Raw genomic sequence first — 20,064 nt, 5'->3', positions numbered from 1 at the left:
TAGTTGGATGACCATTTACAAAAGAAAAGTCATAAAACTAATTAAGACCTCGAAATTAAAAGTCAAAATTTCTCCATTTTTTTAATACTATGTATCCTGCTCATTAAGAGGATAAAAAGTTTCTCACAGAATAAAGTGTTAACATTTTTATATGGAATTCTGATTTATGTTTATCTTACCATGCATAATATATTGACTGACATGGTAGGAACTTGTGGAACTTCTTAACTTCACCTTCGTTTCAATTTGACTTCAATTTGACTTCTACTTCGCTTGGACTTCAGTTCTGTTTTACTTCAATTTCGCTTTAACTTCAACTTCAATCTTGATTTCAACTTCAAACAATATTCCTGAAAAAAGAAACTTCTTAATCCAATTTTTCAGTTCAACATTTCAAATTGATACTACAATTTTAAATGATTTCCCAAATATTCTTCTTTAAAGAAGAAATGATACCACCATTTAAATTTCAGAAGCTACTAGCTATTTCCTCAAAGTGCTTCAAAGTGGCAATAAAACTCGTTTTAACAAGACTATAAAGAAGCATTAAGAACTTCTAAGATTGCGTAGGTGTAAGAAAAAAAAAAGGCAGAAAGGTGGATAGAAAGTCATCTTGTATAGCTGTTTCCATAGCTTGTCCTATTTAAGCATCTCTCACGGTGTAAACGTCAAAGTCGTGTGTTTAAACATGTACATGTCTCTTTTTTTTTTTCTAAAATTAATGCCGCAGGATAATATCAATTCTTGTGGAAACTGGAAATCTTATTACTTTATCAATAATACTTGAGAAGAAATCTATCGGCATAATTACAATAGGATTTTTGTCCAGGGTGGGCTATAGCAAATTAAAATTCGAAATATGAAAAATTCACTTCTTCTTACCATTTTCTTTCCAACAAATTTCTACGTAATTTGCCAGATTACTGTCAGTAATTACACAGTGATTTTTGCACGGATGTAGTTTTCTACAGTAACCGGATGTCAATTCGCCAATAAGGAAAAGTGTTTAGTGGAGGGTAGCATAAGATTCCATAATGGATGATGGGAAAAGTAAGCAACGTTGATATTGAGAAAGTCTTTTCTGAAATTTAAAAATAAGACAGTTAATGTTCGCTTTTTTTTTTATACATTGGATTACAGAAATATTGATTTGAAAAGGAAAAGTAAGAGGTGTTGATATCTGGAAACTTTCCTCGTAATATCGTATACCAACTACTTTATTTCCGTGACCGTGAATCAACGAAAACATTGCTGAATCTATTTCCTAATTTATCATTTTTTTTTATCGAGTGCAATGAACGCGTTGCATTGCAGAGAAAGTCGACGAACGGTGCAGAAAGACGATGCTTAGATATATAATAATCATTTTTGATAAGTCATATCTTATACCTTAAATTTAATTTAAGTTTTCTTTGAAATAATTATTTTTTCATTAATTTAATTACTTATTCCACTGAACACCCTATAGATACAGGAAATACCATAGATTTGCAATTTACTTTCTCTAGCATAACTCCTATATCAAAGGTCATATTATAGAAAAATTGATAATAGTCGATATGCTGTAAGGGAAATTTAATTTTTATACGCGATTTGTTATAAATTTTGACATCATATTTTTAGACAGAAATTTGGAATGTTATCACAAAGTTAAAGAGACGCGTAGATACATTTTCTAAACAATAAATTGCTGTTACTATTACCAATAGAAAATCTGTTCTACTCTATCTGAAACAGTTTATCGAATACAGCTGCGGTTTTCAGAGCAACATGATTTACGCTCTTCTTACGCGTTCGCCAGGTACCGTTAATTATACTTTGTGAATACATGGTAATAAACATAAGTTTCTTTCAACTTGTTAACAAGAAGCGATGCAGTTGAACGAATCAGTGAAATTACGAATGAAGAAAGAACCAGACGAATACAAGTTATTAGAAGTTTCTCCCACACAAAAGAGTTTTACTAAAATCTTGTAAAGGTCGCTAACAATATGGTACCATTCCAATTTTCTGCTCGAATGATTTCACATACAAGATTCGCTAGATAAGGATTTGGGACGAAGCTATTTAAGAAATTAACTCTTTATGCACCCTTGCAACATTCTCTTTATAAGTATTATTAAATAACTTTTTGTATTATACGATTCGACTTATAAGTATTATTAAATAACTTTTTGTATTATACGATTCGACTTATAAGTATTATTAAATAACTTTTTGTATTAAAACAACGTGTTCCGTCATTTCGAATTAGACAGAAGACGGGAAGAAATTTTCTTCTTCCTGATTGCGCTACAATAATTCTCAATGCGTTTCTTCCTGATTTTTGTACAAACTTCTTGTCGGACAGTTTCACGCGCAACAAAAACCTCAACATTCTCCAAACGACCAATTATCGTAGAAATCGTGTCGTGCTCGAAACTGAATCGTGCCAGGAAGCCGAGCGAAGATGATGCCCATAAACAGGAAGTAACCGCTAGTAAATAGTGTCTTCAAGTAACGTCACGTAAATCAATGACAAGTCATCGCTTCGCTAAATTTACATACATATATGTATATAGAAGGATGCTCTTCTATCTTTATATACATTCTAAAATTTTTTAATTCCAAAGTTCCAGAATTGTAAAATCTAAAAATTCTAATAATCTAAGATCGCATAATTCAACAAACGGAATAACGATTAATCGCCTAAATCGTGAGCGTTTGATCAAATCTCGCACGACATAAGCTCCCCTTAAGGGTTGTATTGATTTCTATGATGGCGGCCGGCCGGCGCCTGCACCCTCCGCGTTCGAGGAAGCTGAAACAGCATCGGTCTGCCGTGTTTTCTACCAAATATAACGATGAAACTAACACAGTAACCAGGTCCAGGTGAAAACCAATCAACCGTGCACGTGATAAATATTAAACATACCTATTCGGGACGATTGATCGAGAGTTTTAGTGAAATCCTCGTCGATGATGCGAGAACTCGTGGTTCCACAGAGGTCCTTGACGTAAACGGAGTGTCAATGTTCCTGAGATGAGTTGCGTGACATTTTAAAGCTGACGGTGAGTTACTTTTCTCATTTTTTATTGATTATTCCTCTGTAAGACTATGTTTGTCCTATCGTTTCGATATACAGCAGCGTGACGATCGAAATTACCATTTCATTTCCATTTCTTGCGCTAATAGTTTATAGATCTGAAAGATATGATGAAATTAGACGTGGTCAGGGAAAAGCGAGGGTGTTTAAAGAGTTTTAACCCTCTGTGACTGTTTGCCCCAAAGGCAGTAATAAATTGATGAGTTTTTGAAAATTTTAATCCTTCTTCCATTTTTATTGGAAGAATGAAAATGTTACGTGAAAGCTAAGACTTAAAATTTATCGAGAATTTCTTTTTAATTAACGATACTATAGGCGCTACTATTTAAACGTTTCACCGTGTTATACTGTTGCTTTTGTTCGTTTTACCGATTGCATTTATATAGAAACACGTTTGAACTTTCTCCGGCCTGAATCGACGTTCATGATCGATATAATAACAAATTGTAAGTCGATGCAATACCGTTATTGTTTCCGACTGATACCGATCGGTTATATCAGTTAGTTTCTTATCTTCCTTACATCAGTAAGCTTAATTTACTTGAAACAAGAAAAGTCTGAAACGATTTGATGACAGAGTTTCTAAGTAATTTCTAATACTGAATCGCTCGTGTGGAAAATTATAATCAGGATTGTAAACAAATTAGGATTACGACTCGGATACATCTGGTACTCCGTGCTAGTTGCATTTAAGATTTCACTTTCGCTACTTCTTCGATCGGATGTTCTGCTGGACACGCAGAGAAATCATACGGGATAAAAGATAAATTCAGGATTAAAGAAATCGTAGAAGTGTAATAGCCGATCGATTACAAGTTAATGTACTAAATACACTTGGTTGCAATGAATTTTTTTTCTTTAAGTTTCACTGAAAACATGAACACGAACTTACTGATCTCTCGAAGGTTAAACATTGACCTCGAAAGTGAGGTGATCGAGGTGGATTGAACCACGTCTGTACAGAAGAAAGTACATGTAGCAAGTTTAATTGAAGAAAAATCTCGAGTGAATTACTACGTCGACACGTGCTTCAGGTTGACATTGACATTGACAATAATGAAAACGTATTTCTATCGTTTCGATAACCTGACTTTGAAAAATCATTGCAACCTCCTATTACCAGGTGTAAAAACTAATTATCATCGATATGATGAATCTCGTGGATTTTCTTAATTCGTCTAATGATAAAAATGACGATTTTAACGAGTAACGAGTCAGTAAATAGAGATGATCATGATAGATAAGAGGTAGACTTGTTGATTCGAGAGAAAGGAAATGCAACCACTCTCTATCTAACAACTTTTCCCTTCGTTTCAGGCGAGTCTTCGTCCGGTATCGGCTATCGTAAGAGCACTGCTCTGGAAAGTGGTTTCACTTCTTCCACTATTCAGATTAAATTCCAGATTTAAGAAAAAAAAAAGCAATTAGTATTAAAATCTTTTGATATAGAATAGAAGAATTATATACATACATACAGGGTGTTCCAGCCTAAGGGTGACAGATAAGAAACCGCATGTATGATATGTGGACACTCCTGGAAATGTTTCCAAAAATTAACGATTCATACAATATTCATTTAAGAAATATTTTAATAAGGAATTGTAAAGTTTTGCATATTATTGAATACCTATGATAAAGAATCGCTCTTCATTTTTACCGTTCTTCTTCAAGCTCATTTAAAAAGTTCTCGAATTTATTTTACCATAATTGGTACGATAATTCCACACGAACGCATTCGCATCCCCTTAAAGCCAGCAGTCACCTAAAATATAAACACGAAACAAGAAAGCAAAATGGTTCAAAGTTATTTAAAATGATCCAGTACAGTATCCCGCTGAGAGTTTGCTTATAAAAATTGATTCTTATCTCTTGATACACGATTATACGTGGGCAAATTCTCGTCTGACTCGATGGCACACTTTGAACCGACCAAGTAACACGGAAACGAATGTTACGGAATGTTGGCCGACCAATGGAATCTATGAAATAATATTTGAACGTGATCGGCAAACATTTGCCAAGAGACGGACAAATGTTCGGAGAATCGTTCCCCGAACGTAAATAGATAATTCATTGTTTAAAGAATCGTCACCTTTCTAAATAGCCGTTATCAGAATTGTTGTGTCACTCGTTACACCTGATCTATCAATGAACCATTTAACAACTGTTGATGATCGTGACCTACGCTTAGGCAAAGAAACGATTAACACGATAGCGTTTACTTTACCTATAACGTACGTGTGGCAAAATCAGAAACAGCTGCTGTTAAGATAATTAACCCTACGAACGCGTTAATTAAGGTAGGGGCCATTGGTGACCATTACCGCAAATTTTAAAACAAGCCAATGTTAAGTGCAAAAATGAAACCCTGAGTTAGATCGTTAGAAGTAAGATGCGGGTAAAGATAGAGTTAATAGATTTAACAGACTGATGGCAACGTTTATTGAGTGGAAATCAATGAATGATTATTAGCAGCGGTAACGACACCTGTTTCACTGTTTTGTGAACGACCTATGGACAAGGAAAAGAGGTAAATCCGGATGAAAGTTTGCCCCAGGCGAATCTGGGTTCTATTGATCTCCTTTTATTCGTGTGAATATTTTTCGAGACTTCTCTCCTCCTCTTTCGGTTCGATAATAATTGACCAAGCATTCGATTCAAAATTTATTTGAAAATTTCACTCTACCTACGATCATAATTTAAACAAATTTCATAATTCATCTGTCATTTTAATAAATAATTAAGCTCATAAATATGAGAAAGTTTAAATAATTCAGAAGTAGAAAGGGATCTTCGAAAATATACGAAACGGATCCTAATTCAAATCAGCAAAGAAACTTCCGTTAGCCAATCTTTCCTTGGCCACGATACAACGGTATGGGAGGAAGAAAAAAACAAAATTGTAACCAAAAGGATAAAAGAGCAAGGCGTACGTAAAGGTAACCCTCGGGCTTGCTTTCTCCTTCTGCAGCCAGATTCCTTCGATCGTTTTTTCCCCGCCTCCGAATTTTGTCGAAAGACGATAAAAAGGGTGAATCAACGACACGTCGGATATCGTAGACACTCAGCATCCACCTATACTGGGTTTGAAAACGGATACTGTTAGCTCTTTAGGACACGTTCAAGCTTCATGAAAGTTGTTGTCCTTATTTACTTGGATTGTTCCACCACCTGTTTCTCTCTATTACTTCGTACAAAACATATTAACGTTCATTAATGTCACCTCGAACCGTGCGAGAATTCCGCGTAAAATAAATTTGTAAAAGTTTATTTAGGATCTCAATGCGAATATGTACATTGATAAAAAAGAAGACAAATTGTCAGATATAACATAAAAATGTGTACCGATGACGGTTTTTAAACGTTTTTAAAAACTCTTCAGAAGAAAAAAATTACATCTCTGACTCTTATGAAGATAAAATTTCAAGATTAATTATTGATTTTTAATAAGAAAATATTCAGATCAATCGGCCCACTAAATATCCAACAGATGAATCGAAACAGGTTTTCCTTTACTTCCGTCTAAAGATTGTTGAAAGAGGCACGTGTTTCTCAGCAAATTCACGACCACCAATTCCATCAGATTTTCGTTTCGTACAAGTATAATACGTGTATACATGTGTACAAACAGCTTGCATAGGAAGTAGGTTCCACGACAGATTGACGACTCTTATGCAAATGAAGAAATGATACTCGCACCACGAACACGTAGATAGATCTTTTTTTAAAATCGTATTTCGAAAGTTACCTAAGAATCGTATATTTTTGCAATTCTCTCTTTTTTTCAATATCTATTTATATCTTACGTCCTAGTAGATTATTTTTCGTGTTACTTAATCCTCTGTTCGAGTTATTAGAAATTATAAGTAATCGATGTCTTAATTAGCTAAAATCATTTGATTTTTAAGTGAAAAATACCCTGAAAAATAATTGAGACGATATCAACCTTCATCGTACCTTTCGTTTCGCTTTCTCCCAATTTACTTCAAAGCGAAGCCGAAAAGACCCCTTAATTAACGAAAATTGCGCTTTTAACAATTATCACGTGTGAAAAAATAATTTATATACAATATCAAAAGATCCAGTAACATGTGTTAAAATAAAAAATAGGAGTTCCACTTCGTCTGACGAGAGTTTTAATTGAGCCAGCTGATTATGAAGAAATAGGTGAAAGGCCTAGGACAAACGTTCATGGTCGATGGACCGACGGATTGAAATATTCGGAAACGTGTTTCACGGTTAAAGGACCACTGACCCGTTTTAATCTGTTTCTGTGAAGACGATTTTTACGCTTTGTATCGCTTTCTCTTGGATCCATATTTACATCCGTACGCGCGACCTCCCTTTAGAACTGTCGTAAAATAGCTTTAAGAAACGATGGATATTTATGAGCCACGTAATCTAAATTTCAATCGATACCAAAGAATAACAGCTGACGAAAAAGTGATTTTTCATGGTTCGTTTCGACGTACAAAAAAAATGTGTAATCCTTGGAATCTCCTGAAAAGTAATTTACGGATATTCAGCCGTATAGCATTCGTTATTTTTCGTTTCCTTTAAATATCGTTTTACCCAATTGATAAAAATTCCAAGAATGGTTAAATTTCAATTATCCTTATACTTAATTATTCACTTCGATACTTGAATAATCCTATGGTATATTAGAAATGCCCAAAGTCCTCTTCTTCCTCGTGACAACTCTCTCAGCTGATCTCATCCTCGACCTCTACAAACATCATCGAGTAGCGAGTCCATCGAGTAGCGAAGCGAAAGAAAGGCTTCTACTCATCTTCGTCGATCTTCGATTATACCGTACGTCCACGAGTCTGCGACAGATTTCGAAGAGACTCAAGCAGATCGAAGGTGCCTATGGTGTTCCGTTTCTCGCCAAAGAAATCGAGGACACGACGAAGACGTCGCGTCGTATAGCCGGTGTTATACAAAACGATACGATCGTTTTCGTTCTGGCCAGGTGGTGGTGATGGTGGACAAACGTTGAGGGATATCGTCCATAGGTGGGATTCGTTGGACGATGTACAAAAGTCGGAGAGGTAGAGGAGAGACAGTCAGGGTGGGATGCCGAACAACCTGAGAGGATCGTTCTTGCGTTGACCGATTCCGAACGATCTATCCCCACGATCGATCCCACCATACGATTTTGGCCTCGTTTAACGTTTACGTCTTGGAAATCGTACCACCTCTGGGAACACCACCGGGGAGACATCGGTTGTAACGACACCAAAGCAGGACCAAAGTTATAAAACACACCGGCGAAGCTGGTGCAAGGCGCTGCCACTTTGCTGATCGACCTCGTCGTGTCACGATCCTCCTTCTCTCGTGAAGGAAATTATTTTTTTTTTATCCTGGCGGCACCTCCGCTGGTGTCACCTGCTACGCACGGGTCGTGTTCCTTTACCCTTTCGTTGGGAAATAGGTATTTCACAGAGACAGTGTAGAACGAACAATCTTGTACTCTTCGATACTTGTTTAGATACAGTAGTTGATTGTATTGGTGTCGTAAGAGGACGTTGAGGAAGTCGAGGGGCGAGAAGGGTCGTGAACGTTCCGCCTCTTAGTTCTTGTCGAACTACTCATCCAAGGTAAGAGAATCCTTTTTTCCACGCGTTCATGCGTTTTGGGATGATTTCTGATAATGGCGCGTTATAATCCATACATAGGTCACCCATAATCCAACCGCAGTCCATCCAAACGTTCCACATATTTGTAGAGATAATGTTTCGAATTACGTTGAATTTCCAAGTTCAAGTATGCTTGAATTGTTTGAAAACTTCCATAGTATCTTTAGAAAAATTCCATTTTGAATATTTTCTTAAGAGTATAGTTAGACTTTAACGGATGTCTCGAGGTATTAGAATAGTCGGCGAGATGATAAATCACTATTTACCGGTTCTAACGATCCATGAGTTGACGAAGACGATGAAACATTTAATATAAAAATACTGACGTAGTACTGTATGTCCTTTTGTGGTAACTTTTAAAATATGCAAATTGTAATTAAATTATTAACACTTTGATATCAGAAAAGTTCGTAAATACAAAATTACAAGTCATTAATTCTATAAAATATACAATCATCAAAGTGTTAATATGTATTAACGTATATTTCAAAGTAATGAGTTAATTATCATTTAATATATTTGATGTATAAATCAATTTATAATTTGTTAAATTTCAATAACAATGATAACACAAAATAATAAGTTCCTTTTCTTATACCAAAGTGCAAATTGCAAATAATGCTCTAATGAATATTTAATTCCACTTCCGTATTTTCCTTTCAGAATCATCTGCTTTCACATTTTTACGTAAAACGTCGAGCTAAGAAAAGCAGTGTTTCTCCAGAAAGTATCAAGAGCAAAATTAAATTATTAATTTAATTTTTCATTTGATAGGAATGAAAACTGGTCTGTAAGTGATTTCACCCAACTTCTAAAGATTATGAATTGATTTATCGAACTTTCTCTCAGATCATTTGCACGTCAACCAGCTGTTTGAAAATTATCATCACACATTTGTTCACATCAGACTCACATTCCACTTTGATTTTATTATAAAAGTGGTACAAGTTCAATTAGGATCGGAAATCTTAATTCTGTTTAATTTTCAACAGGACATTAATAGTCTTTAGAGAACTTGCTTAGAAGAACATTTGTTTCACGTTGAAAGCAAGCAATTTTGTCAACTGAAAGCAATTACCATATCTACTTAATTGTAAGCCATAAACTTTCCACGTGTCGTCGCTAACAGTGACAAATATTCTTTTCTTAACTTACTATTACTAAGTTATATTTATTTTTATCCTGAATACCCAAGTTTCGTTTTTAACGCGAAATCAATTATTCAGCTTTCAATTTAAATTCTTCGCTTGATACCCTAATAATATAACATTAATGTGACTCCAAAACAAAAAAAAAAAACGAAATTGCCATTGGTGACCCCATGACATTCAACGTGTTAAACGAATGTTTGCTAACGTTTCTTCCTGTGTTTGCGGTCAAAAGTCTAGCTGAAACTTAGGATGTTCGAAGACGAAAGATGAAAGCTAATAAGTGGATATACCAGAGAAGGTGCACTTGCACTTGCTACAAGTTCACGGTAAAGTTAAACCGCAAATGAAAGTAGACATTCCAACCGTGCAATCGAACCATCGAACCGGTCTAAATCGAAAGATCGTACGAAACATGTTTTCCCGCAGACATAGCGGGAGATAGCGTTTCGTTTATCCGGTAATGTGAAAGTTACATATAACGTTTCCATCTTTAAGTGAACGACCGGATAACATACGTGGAACTAGTCATTAACCGCAATATAACGATAGGAGATTCGTGCGCTCGCACCCTTTTTAATAGTAATTTAATCCGATATGCACTTTCCATTTTATCCGTATGTCGTATATATTCCAATTAAAAGCTCATTTTTATTAGAATTCTTTTTATTGGAATATGTAAACGGAGATAGAATAGCATTGAAACTAGAGTCACTCCCTAAAGCCCCATTGGAAACACCTAATTAGTCATTCTTTAGAAAATTGTTTCGAAAAATACCTAATACATACATACCTAGGTGTGCGTATGTATATTATGTATGTTATGTATGTTTATATCTATAATGGTCAGATACATAATTGTTAACACTAAAAGATAAGACTTACGTGTATCCCTGGTCTATTATCATGAATTACATTGTAGACTGCTGTTTTCAGTTTCCTTTTCCCAGTTGGCGTGGATCGATTTTAATAAATATATCGGCGGCGAGGTTCTTATTCCACAAAATAACGTTATTCCAACCATGTTCCAGGCAATGGCGAACATAATTAATTCCACGGCAACTCTAATAAGTGACGTTTACGATTACTACCTCTGGACGTTGTCTCTTGCCGGTAAGACGCCGTAATTTTCTTAATTCCATTTTATAACAAATAAATAAGAAAAAAAAAAAAATATACATGTAAATGTTTTTACCTATGTCATTGATAATATTAACGTTCAATATTAACGTTTACAGATGAAAGAACGAGAGGATGGCTCCTGGTCGATTCGCCGAAACCTACTTTTATATACACAATGTTGTATTTACTTATTGTATGGGCAGGACCAAAAATTATGAAAAATCGAAAAGCTTTTAAACTTACGTGGGCGCTCGTACCTTATAATCTTGCGATGGCTCTTCTTAACGCGTACATCGCGATTCAGGTAACTTGTTTTACAAATACGCGGTACATATATTATATTTCGATCCTGGCTCGATAGATTAATCCGTATATTGATTCTTCGCAGTTATTTGTAGCTTCCACCAGGTTACGTTACAGCTATGTGTGTCAACCTATAAGGCATGTAACTCGTCCAGACGAATTGCAAGTAGGTTGAAAATGTTAAATTACATGAGATTTCGTTATCCCATTAATTTCCAAAGATATGTGCAAGTATTGCCCGGTGATCAACGTTTAAATATGGCGGCACATAGCGCGCCACCGGAAAAATATCGAATACGTACATCTTTGATTATTGATGGGTTAAGAATAATTTTCATACTTCCTGCAACAATTTTCTTTTCTTCTTTGCCAGATCGCTAATGCTGTCTGGTGGTACTACTTCAGTAAACTTCTGGAGTTCTGTGATACATTTTTCTTCATCCTACGAAAGAAGGATAATCAATTAAGCTTCCTTCATGTTTATCACCACTCCACCATGTTTTCATTGTGGTGGATCGGAATCAAATGGGTTCCGAGCGGGTCCAGTAAGTAGACTACTGAGATAAGGTCGATATACGAATGTCTTTCAAAGAATTTTACAGGAAAAGAAATTTCTATTTTCCAGCCTTCTTACCAGCAATGGTGAATAGCTTTATTCACGTCCTTATGTACTCGTACTACGGTCTAGCAGCGTTAGGTCCTTCCGTTACTAAATATCTCTGGTGGAAGAAATATTTGACGATTCTTCAATTGATACAATTCACCACTGCCTTGATCCTGGGTATCAATGGAATTCGATCAGGATGCGACTTCCCACTTTGGATGCAATACGCTCTTGTCATTTATATGGTCTCCTTCATTGTTTTATTCGGCAACTTCTATGCCAAAGCGTATATCGCAAAGGTAACGTATATGAAACAAATTTAATCACAATTATTTTGGAACCGTAATTCAATGAAACTTTTTTATATACAGGGTAAAAAAGCGTACGCGGAAAGACAATTAGAAAAAATGAAAGTAGCCGCTCAATTGAAAACAGAACTTACCGACGGAGCTGTGCGCAACGGAAATGTTACAAATGGACATGCTAACGGATACGCGAACGGTGTATCCAAAAAGACTCAATAAAACGACATATTCCTAAATTCTTTATTAAAATATTAACGTCGCTCGAATTGCAAGCTGTATAATTGTAAGGGAGAAAGCAAAGTCTTATTTTTGATCGGTAAGATGTCCTGGAACCGGAATTCATTTGACTAAAGTTTTTAGTTCTTGCAAATCGCTACGTTCACGATAGGCGACGCTTTGTACGATGTACCCGCCAAGTCATATTTACTCATAAACCAATGTTTCCTTGAATTGTCGTACACTTAAATGCAACATTGGCTTCCTTTGATTAAAGACCAGCGTAGGAGGAACTTCCCACCGTTTAAAGACAAATGGTGGGTGGTTACTTTCTCTACGATTACTCCTAATCAAGAAAAGCCTACATTGCACCTACATGTGTATGTACATACGACTTCAAACTTACCGGCCTGCAATTTTTTTAGCCCTTAGACCAGTAGCACAAAGTTCAACGGATCGCTGGTCTGAGGTATTGTAAATAGAAAATAGTCGAGTATGTTAGCAGTTTAGTCGTTAGTAGGCGAATTGTACAAGATCCAATGGAGTCGAGTACGATAATATTGCATAAGCGTGAAGTAAGCGATCTTTTTGTGACCGACGATTGAACTCTGCCTTGTAAAGAAAACAAAGAAATAATAAAACTGATCGTCGACTCGGGAACTGCCTTTAGTCTTCTCGTTTTTTCTTATGGTAGAATTAAGATTAGAATTCAAGTAAGACGGTCACGATAAGGTTGTATCTATACATTTGCACATTCGAGACATAGTTAATACATACATACATACTGTATCGTGATATTAGATATGTTACAATCTTTTTAAACCGATAAAAGAACATACCTTTCTAACACGATCAAAAACATTGTAAAAAAAAAAAATAATTGATTTGCAATTTTGCAATTATCTAATATTTACATTATTTGTAAATATTCTTTTATTTAATGAATTGATAACAGATGTTTAGAATTATACATTTCGTTTGAAGGTTTATTGTTTATTTACGGCATAAACATGTTTATGGATTAAAAGTAATAAATCAATAAAAATCTGATACTTAACATTTCAAACTAAAAGTCGCTATTGAATGTAATTATTGTTAATACGTTCCATCAATGCCGTGATATGTAAGAAATAATTGTTATAAAAACATCATTGCTGTGCAATGTAAAAATGTCAAAAAAAAATGTATTGTTTATTCCCAATAACATCTGTTCATCAAACATTTCCACTGAAATAACAAAAATACAAAATAGTATGTAATAATAAAACAGAAAATTTGATAAAAGTATATTGTATATTGCAATTATAATATATGTATGTATTAAAATCAAATTAAAAATTCATTTAATACAAACATATTTGTTTTTTGTATCTAATTCTGTTTGAAAGTATAATACTATGAACACGATATTTTAAAAAACAATAAACAATTTTGATACAAAATATCTATTAAAAATATGTTTGTATTATGAATTTCTAATTTCACAGTTTGGTATACCATATGACTGTTAGTAGTCTTGACTAGCTTATCTACTGAAACCTTATACAATTTTTAATATACTGACTTCTAAAACATTTGATAAAGTATTATTGACAAAAAATTGCGATTTTATATAACATTTTAAAAAACATTGATCAATTACACTTTTTATGCAATCTTTTGTCAGATACCCTTTTGTATATGAAATGTTCATAATACATATTTAGTAATTTGTATTAGAAGCAATAGCTTTTGCAAATTTTCTATGTGATCAAATGTAACTATTTAACATATTTTACATGCATTGTACCATTAAGTTTAAGAAATATACAAATAAATATAATCAAAAAAAATATTTCATTCTGTCTAGTATAGAATCATACTGACAAATAATTCAGTCATGACTTCTAAGAATTATAATGGCTAACCAGATTGAAGAGATTTTGCCAGCATAACATTGTATATGACATACAACAGCAAATTCAACTGGTCCACTAATATTATGAATCTTTGTTGCATATAAATCTTTACACAACTCATCTACATGACATTCGCGTTTGTTTAATACAAAACCGTGAATATGATAAGCTCTATATAATTGTTTTAAATCTTTTTTACCTAATTGTATCTCGGAAAATGGTTCTATCTTAGATATGGAATTTCTTAGAACAGCAGTTGCATGTCGATTAAATATTGTTGTTAAGCCAATATTACTTCGCCAATCAGCCAATTTATCCTTTAAACATTGTTCTATATCTATAGCAGTCTTTTTAATTTGCTTAACTTCTTCATCGGTAATTTGTAATTCAAGTGTTTGTACATTATGATCAGTTTTTACCAAAGTAGTAGTATCAACGGATCGCCAATCTTTACTTGATTTCACGTCATACTTAAGATTATGAGGTAAAATGGATTTTTGCAAATTTTCCCATATCTATAAACATGTTATTTTTAATAATAATAAAAATGAATATCATTTGAAACAAATTTATTCGAAAAATTATTATACTAACACCAAAATAATTAATTAGACGAGACACCTTCATTAAAGGACAATGACTATCATCCAGTTTATGATAATTTCCTGTTTCTGGATCCCATAATACATATATTCCATTATTACTGATACTCAGAACAAATGCAGTCAATTTACTTATTTGTGATGAACCTATTAAATAAAAAATATTAATTTATGCTTATATAATTAAATTACAAATTTTTATGATAACAATGCATACCTAATAAAACATATGTTTGTAGATCAAAGCTTTGTAATAATACTGCTAATAATGCTGCTCTTCCATAGTGATCTACTTTCTTTATGTTTAATGCTTGACGCGGTGTAATTGGTCCGTAATGAGCCGGTAGCGATGGTAACAACATCACTATTTTTGCAGCATCTTTTGGATTTTCTAGGCCACTAATCTTGTATGATGTAACAAGACAACGTTGAATTCCTTTAAGCAATGTATTTGTAGTTGTACTTTCAACGGATTTAGGAGTATTGGGATGCTCCATTTTAATTAAAACATAAATTCTAGTACACGATTGACCAGGACTAGCTTGTATATAGCCAAAAAGTAACACTGGGCTGAATAAAGGTGACAATGTAATCCATCTTTCAAGTTCCTGATAATTTCTATGATATTCAAGGGGAATTCTAGTTTCACCTAGCCATTGTTGACCCCAAACAGGATGTTGATCATACAAACGAAATTTTATACAATATTCACCACTCTGTCTTGGTAATTCAAACTGTACTGTTTGCTGCCATACAGGTGCTGGGCCCTCTGCTATTGATGTTGCATGAATTGTATCACCCCATTCAACTTCTATAAATGGTTGAACCAATGCAGACTCTTCTCTAATTGGTATCTCTATTCCTCTTAAAATAGTAACAGCTAAAACTGTTTTTCCTATTGTATGATGTCTACGGGTTCCTGATGATGATTCTAATGGATGCTTAATTTGAAACAAATTTCTGAATGACATATCAAGTAGAGAAAGTGCAGGTTGTTCTGTTACAACTATATCCGGTGGCTTCACATTTTCTTCTTGGACTCTTTTAGAAACAGTTACTTCTGAATCTACATTGAATGTTAATGCTGGATCTTCCAATAAAAAATACTTTACTTGTTTCTTACAAAGATTTTTGGGTGGTCTAAGTAAAGACAAACTATTCTGAGGATCATTTGGATCATTACTTAATTTATACAATTGGGATGTGCATGGTTCTTCTTTTTGTTTACCATAGTTCTTTACTGTGACTGTGGATATTACTGTTCCAGCATGTATTTTACCTAAATTGTCACTTATTGCAAAATCAATTTCTACTTTATTATTCTCAACATTACGCTTTGGTAATGGTAATGGTAATATACTTGATTGCCCACCTTTAGTTAGTACTTGTATTGAAAGATTATTACATTCCATATTTCTGATTAACAATTTATGCAATTTTCTATTAAAGGGGCTATTTGCTTTACATATAATCTTTTTCTTAAATAATAAACAGACAGATGTAATTTCAACTGTATCTGATTGATCCCTTAATGTATTAATGTTAACATCACGAATTACAATTTCTAAAAGCTTCCCATGAAACTTATGGTTTGATTCATATTCTAACATTTTCATGTTGCTAAACTCAGAAGATTTAATGTCATTGTAAATAAAAGGACTGTCAGATGCATACAATCCATCTTCAACTAAATTTGTTTCTTGATTTAATTTTTGCAGACTTCTATTGTCAGTGGTAAGAACTTTAGTTCCTTGATCTTGATGTATAGTTGGATATGAATAACAAAGACTCAGATTTTCTTCTGTTTGATTTTCTATACGTTGTGCATACCCTTTAATAAAATCAATGTCTAGGGTGGACATATTTATAATGAAATGATTTAAATTGTCAGAAAAATATGAATATACATATATGTATAGTAGCTATACTTATATAATCATTTCGGGTTTTTGTATATGTACATTCATTTAACATTTACATCGAAACGTTGCTTAGTAACGGGTAAACAGTAAATTTGATTACGATGCCATCTAGAAATTTAAAGTTTTAATTAATAAATCATTAAAAAATTCTGTATACTTTTTTAAAAACATAGCGAAATTTTAAATTCATTCTCGTTTTAAATAAATCATTTTATCGTAATTCAAATTTGTAAAATTCAAGATGTAAAAGAGGTCAGAAACCGCAATAAAGCGAGATCGCAGAATCAAGAGTAGAGAGCGGACACGGTCTCTGCTCATGGGCAGGAAGTAGATCAACTACAATTCATCGCATAATCAATCTGTCGAAGTTTATGCATTGATTTTATGTGCATTCCTTACCTCAATATCGTGTAATAACCTCCTTCTTACAACTTATCAAAATATTTCTTAACATAATGCTTCAAATCGTCAATTTTCATTCCATTTTCTTAATTTAAGATACATTTTTTTCATAGAAAACTGAAATAAAAAAAAAGTTTTATTTTAAATCATAAATTTAATTTACTGTTATCTTTATACTTCTTTGATTTTTTTAATCATTATTCATTTTACCTTAGAGTTTAACTTATAGTTTCAGTTACAGCAATATGTTTTCAGGACACCTGGTATGCAAAGACAGGATCAATACCTAATATGGGTGTCCATAATCCAAATGTTGTTAACCCCATACAACTAAAATTAAAATGAATGTGTATTATATACACACCTGTTTAACGTTATTTGATATAAATTTGTTAATTTATATGTAAAATATACGTATAATAAATTAAATAATAAAAGGGGAAATAGTCTACTAAACTATTAAATAAACTTCTTTGTATGGAATGTTTAAATTCAATATAGTTTTCAATTAAAATAATATCTTTCCTTACAAAATAAATATATGAATTACGTGAGTCACCAATCAAAACGTACAATCCAAATATGGAAGAAACTGTTCACATCGTAACCGAATTTTTTACATAAAAGTTTCTTACCCTTTCGCATTTTGCAGTCAGAATTTAGTCAATAATTATATCTTTTCGTTGTTTACGTGAGGTATGTTTTCAGAAATCTGCATTGTTATTAATATCAATAAAACAAGTGATTGTATTATTAATAGGGGGACTATATTTTCCTTCCAAGGGTCGTGAATTCAGGTACTTGTGAGTACTGCGGTCAGAGAAGAACCAATCGCGAAAGGAAATGAGATCATCGGCGACCAATCTGAGCACGCTGACAAGTCACCTACCGAAGGTATAAATAGTTGTCCCAAGAGGATGGTGATGCATTCGTTCGCTCCAGTTTGCTGATTGTTGGACAGAAGTATCGTAGTTACTAGCGAAAGCTCCATTACTTGCTTTAGCTACTATCGACGTCTTTCGCCAATATACATAAATACTCATTTGAACATCTTTAAAACTTTACAACAGCTACAAAATGGTAAGTTTCTTCTATCTTATCAATATTTAATGAATATGAAAGGATACCCCTGTTACTTGGAGAAGGCAGCCATTTTATAACGGTTTTAAGTACTACTCATACCGGCCGGCTTTCAAACTTTTTCAATATTATCGTCTCTCTTCTTTTATTTAAACTTGTTGGTATATAATGCAGCTATAAGAACAAAATTTTTGTGTTTCGACATTGATGTCGATTTTTTTAATCTAATTTTTTGAAACTTTATTTTAGCGTGAATGTATCTCAGTTCATGTTGGACAAGCTGGAGTCCAGATTGGTAATGCTTGTTGGGAATTGTATTGTCTGGAACATGGCATTCAACCTGATGGTCAGATGCCATCTGACAAAACCATTGGTGGAGGTGATGATAGTTTCAACACCTTCTTCAGTGAGACTGGTGCAGGAAAACATGTACCCAGAGCAGTCTTCATTGACTTAGAACCTACGGTAGTTGGTAAGTGTCTTTGATTTGATCAATTTCAATTTAAATATGTAATTATAACCAATATTTCCATTTTTTAGACGAAGTACGTACCGGTACTTACCGTCAGTTATTCCACCCAGAACAATTAATCACTGGCAAGGAAGATGCAGCAAATAATTATGCTCGTGGTCATTATACAATTGGAAAAGAAATTGTTGATCTTGTATTAGATCGTATCCGTAAATTATCCGATCAATGTACCGGCCTTCAAGGTTTTCTTATTTTCCACTCCTTTGGAGGCGGTACCGGGTCTGGGTTCACTTCTCTTTTGATGGAGCGCCTTTCTGTCGATTACGGCAAAAAGTCAAAGTTAGAATTCGCCATTTATCCTGCTCCACAAGTCTCAACAGCAGTTGTTGAACCATACAATTCAATTCTCACTACACATACTACTCTTGAACATTCCGACTGTGCATTTATGGTCGATAACGAAGCCATCTACGATATATGCCGTCGTAACTTGGACATCGAAAGACCTACTTACACGAACCTGAATCGATTGATCGGCCAGATTGTATCTTCGATCACAGCATCTCTACGATTCGACGGTGCTTTGAACGTCGATCTAACGGAATTCCAAACGAATTTGGTACCGTATCCTAGAATTCATTTCCCTCTGGTGACATACGCCCCCGTCATTTCAGCAGAGAAGGCTTATCACGAACAACTCTCTGTATCAGAGATTACTAACGCTTGTTTCGAACCAGCAAATCAGATGGTGAAATGCGATCCACGTCATGGAAAATACATGGCTTGCTGTATGTTGTACAGAGGCGATGTCGTACCCAAAGATGTAAACGCGGCGATCGCCACCATTAAAACGAAACGTACCATTCAGTTTGTTGATTGGTGCCCTACAGGATTTAAAGTTGGTATTAATTATCAGCCACCGACTGTGGTACCCGGCGGTGATCTTGCCAAGGTACAACGTGCTGTTTGCATGTTATCCAACACCACCGCCATCGCAGAAGCGTGGGCACGTCTTGATCACAAGTTTGACTTGATGTATGCTAAACGAGCATTCGTCCATTGGTATGTCGGAGAAGGTATGGAAGAAGGTGAATTTTCCGAGGCTCGTGAAGATCTTGCGGCTCTTGAAAAAGATTACGAAGAAGTTGGCATGGACTCCGCTGAAGGTGAAGCAGAAGGCGTTGAAGAATATTAAATAATGTGATCATAAATATCGTTTTGATACTTTTTTTTTCCGTAATAAAAACACGAATTATCACCAGCAA

The 20,064-nt window shown here is 34.2% G+C and overlaps 4 protein-coding genes across 16 annotated transcripts in view; 2 read left to right on the top strand and 2 right to left on the bottom strand.

The window, feature by feature from the left end:
- Positions 1 to 3,057, bottom strand: part of alka (glycine receptor subunit alpha alkaliphile) — a 7,260-nt gene extending 4,203 nt beyond the window's left edge. For 3 of the 4 annotated variants that reach the window (XM_034339601.2, XM_034339599.2, XM_034339600.2), the window contains exons 1-3: positions 2,915 to 3,057; positions 883 to 1,081; positions 180 to 350 (exon numbers count right to left, since the gene is read on the bottom strand). The gene's annotated coding sequence lies outside the window, so the exon portion shown is untranslated. Of the gene's footprint in view, positions 1 to 179; positions 351 to 459; positions 713 to 882; positions 1,082 to 2,914 lie in introns of all 4 variants that reach the window. The other variant, XM_076690481.1, reaches the window with a different exon arrangement.
- On the top strand, positions 2,910 to 13,426 carry LOC117611605 (very long chain fatty acid elongase 4). 4 transcript variants are annotated; one of them, XM_034339608.2, is made up of 9 exons: positions 8,546 to 8,686; positions 9,389 to 9,515; positions 10,109 to 10,202; positions 10,905 to 10,986; positions 11,112 to 11,299; positions 11,384 to 11,464; positions 11,672 to 11,843; positions 11,924 to 12,201; positions 12,274 to 13,426. In XM_034339608.2, exons 3-9 carry the CDS (start codon positions 10,143 to 10,145, stop codon positions 12,424 to 12,426), a joined length of 1,014 nt encoding a protein of 337 aa, XP_034195499.1. In that variant the 5' UTR covers positions 8,546 to 8,686; positions 9,389 to 9,515; positions 10,109 to 10,142; the 3' UTR covers positions 12,427 to 13,426. The 4 variants fall into 4 exon arrangements, with proteins under 4 accessions (XP_034195502.1, XP_034195501.1, XP_034195499.1 ...); XM_034339609.2 differs by lacking the exon at positions 10,109 to 10,202; XM_034339611.2 differs by lacking the exons at positions 8,546 to 8,686; positions 9,389 to 9,515; positions 10,109 to 10,202 and adding an exon at positions 2,910 to 3,051.
- On the bottom strand, positions 12,038 to 18,276 carry LOC117611593 (coiled-coil and C2 domain-containing protein 2A). 7 transcript variants are annotated; one of them, XM_076690480.1, is made up of 7 exons: positions 17,778 to 17,981; positions 17,458 to 17,577; positions 17,245 to 17,364; positions 15,141 to 16,953; positions 14,916 to 15,070; positions 14,521 to 14,836; positions 12,038 to 12,173 (listed from the first exon to the last, which is right to left on the bottom strand). In XM_076690480.1, exons 4-7 carry the CDS (start codon positions 16,783 to 16,785, stop codon positions 12,163 to 12,165), a joined length of 2,127 nt encoding a protein of 708 aa, XP_076546595.1. In that variant the 5' UTR covers positions 16,786 to 16,953; positions 17,245 to 17,364; positions 17,458 to 17,577; positions 17,778 to 17,981; the 3' UTR covers positions 12,038 to 12,162. The 7 variants fall into 7 exon arrangements, with proteins under 7 accessions (XP_076546595.1, XP_076546594.1, XP_076546593.1 ...); XM_076690479.1 differs by lacking the exon at positions 12,038 to 12,173 and adding an exon at positions 13,416 to 13,650; XM_076690478.1 differs by lacking the exons at positions 12,038 to 12,173; positions 17,778 to 17,981 and adding an exon at positions 18,137 to 18,276 and having other exon boundaries at positions 13,836 to 14,836.
- LOC117611599 (tubulin alpha-1 chain) lies at positions 18,169 to 20,064 on the top strand. Its single transcript, XM_034339597.2, has 3 exons — positions 18,169 to 18,327; positions 18,577 to 18,799; positions 18,868 to 20,064. Exons 1-3 carry the CDS (start codon positions 18,325 to 18,327, stop codon positions 19,992 to 19,994), a joined length of 1,353 nt encoding a protein of 450 aa, XP_034195488.1. The 5' UTR covers positions 18,169 to 18,324; the 3' UTR covers positions 19,995 to 20,064.

This window comes from Osmia lignaria, chromosome 10 (assembly GCF_051020975.1).
Source record: "Osmia lignaria lignaria isolate PbOS001 chromosome 10, iyOsmLign1, whole genome shotgun sequence".
Classification (NCBI taxonomy): Eukaryota; Metazoa; Arthropoda; class Insecta; order Hymenoptera; family Megachilidae; genus Osmia; species Osmia lignaria.
Note: the sequence above shows the minus strand (reverse complement) of the source record. Positions and strands in the feature narration are given on the sequence as shown.

Bases quoted from the DNA above. Each gene is read 5' to 3' on its own strand.
- LOC117611605 (XM_034339608.2), top strand. From the start codon at position 10,143: ATGAAAGCTAATAAGTGGATATACCAGAGAAGGTGCACTTGCACTTGC. The intron at 11,844-11,923 runs GTAAGTAGACTA...TCTATTTTCCAG, and splicing joins ATGGGTTCCGAGCGGGTCCA to CCTTCTTACCAGCAATGGTG. The intron at 12,202-12,273 runs GTAACGTATATG...TTTTATATACAG, and splicing joins CCAAAGCGTATATCGCAAAG to GGTAAAAAAGCGTACGCGGA.
- LOC117611593 (XM_076690478.1), bottom strand. From the start codon at position 16,785: ATGTCCACCCTAGACATTGATTTTATTAAAGGGTATGCACAACGTATA. The intron at 15,071-15,140 runs GTATGCATTGTT...TTTATTTAATAG, and splicing joins ACAAACATATGTTTTATTAG to GTTCATCACAAATAAGTAAA. The intron at 14,837-14,915 runs GTTAGTATAATA...ACATGTTTATAG, and splicing joins GTCTAATTAATTATTTTGGT to ATATGGGAAAATTTGCAAAA.
- LOC117611599 (XM_034339597.2), top strand. The intron at 18,800-18,867 runs GTAAGTGTCTTT...TCCATTTTTTAG, and splicing joins CTTAGAACCTACGGTAGTTG to ACGAAGTACGTACCGGTACT.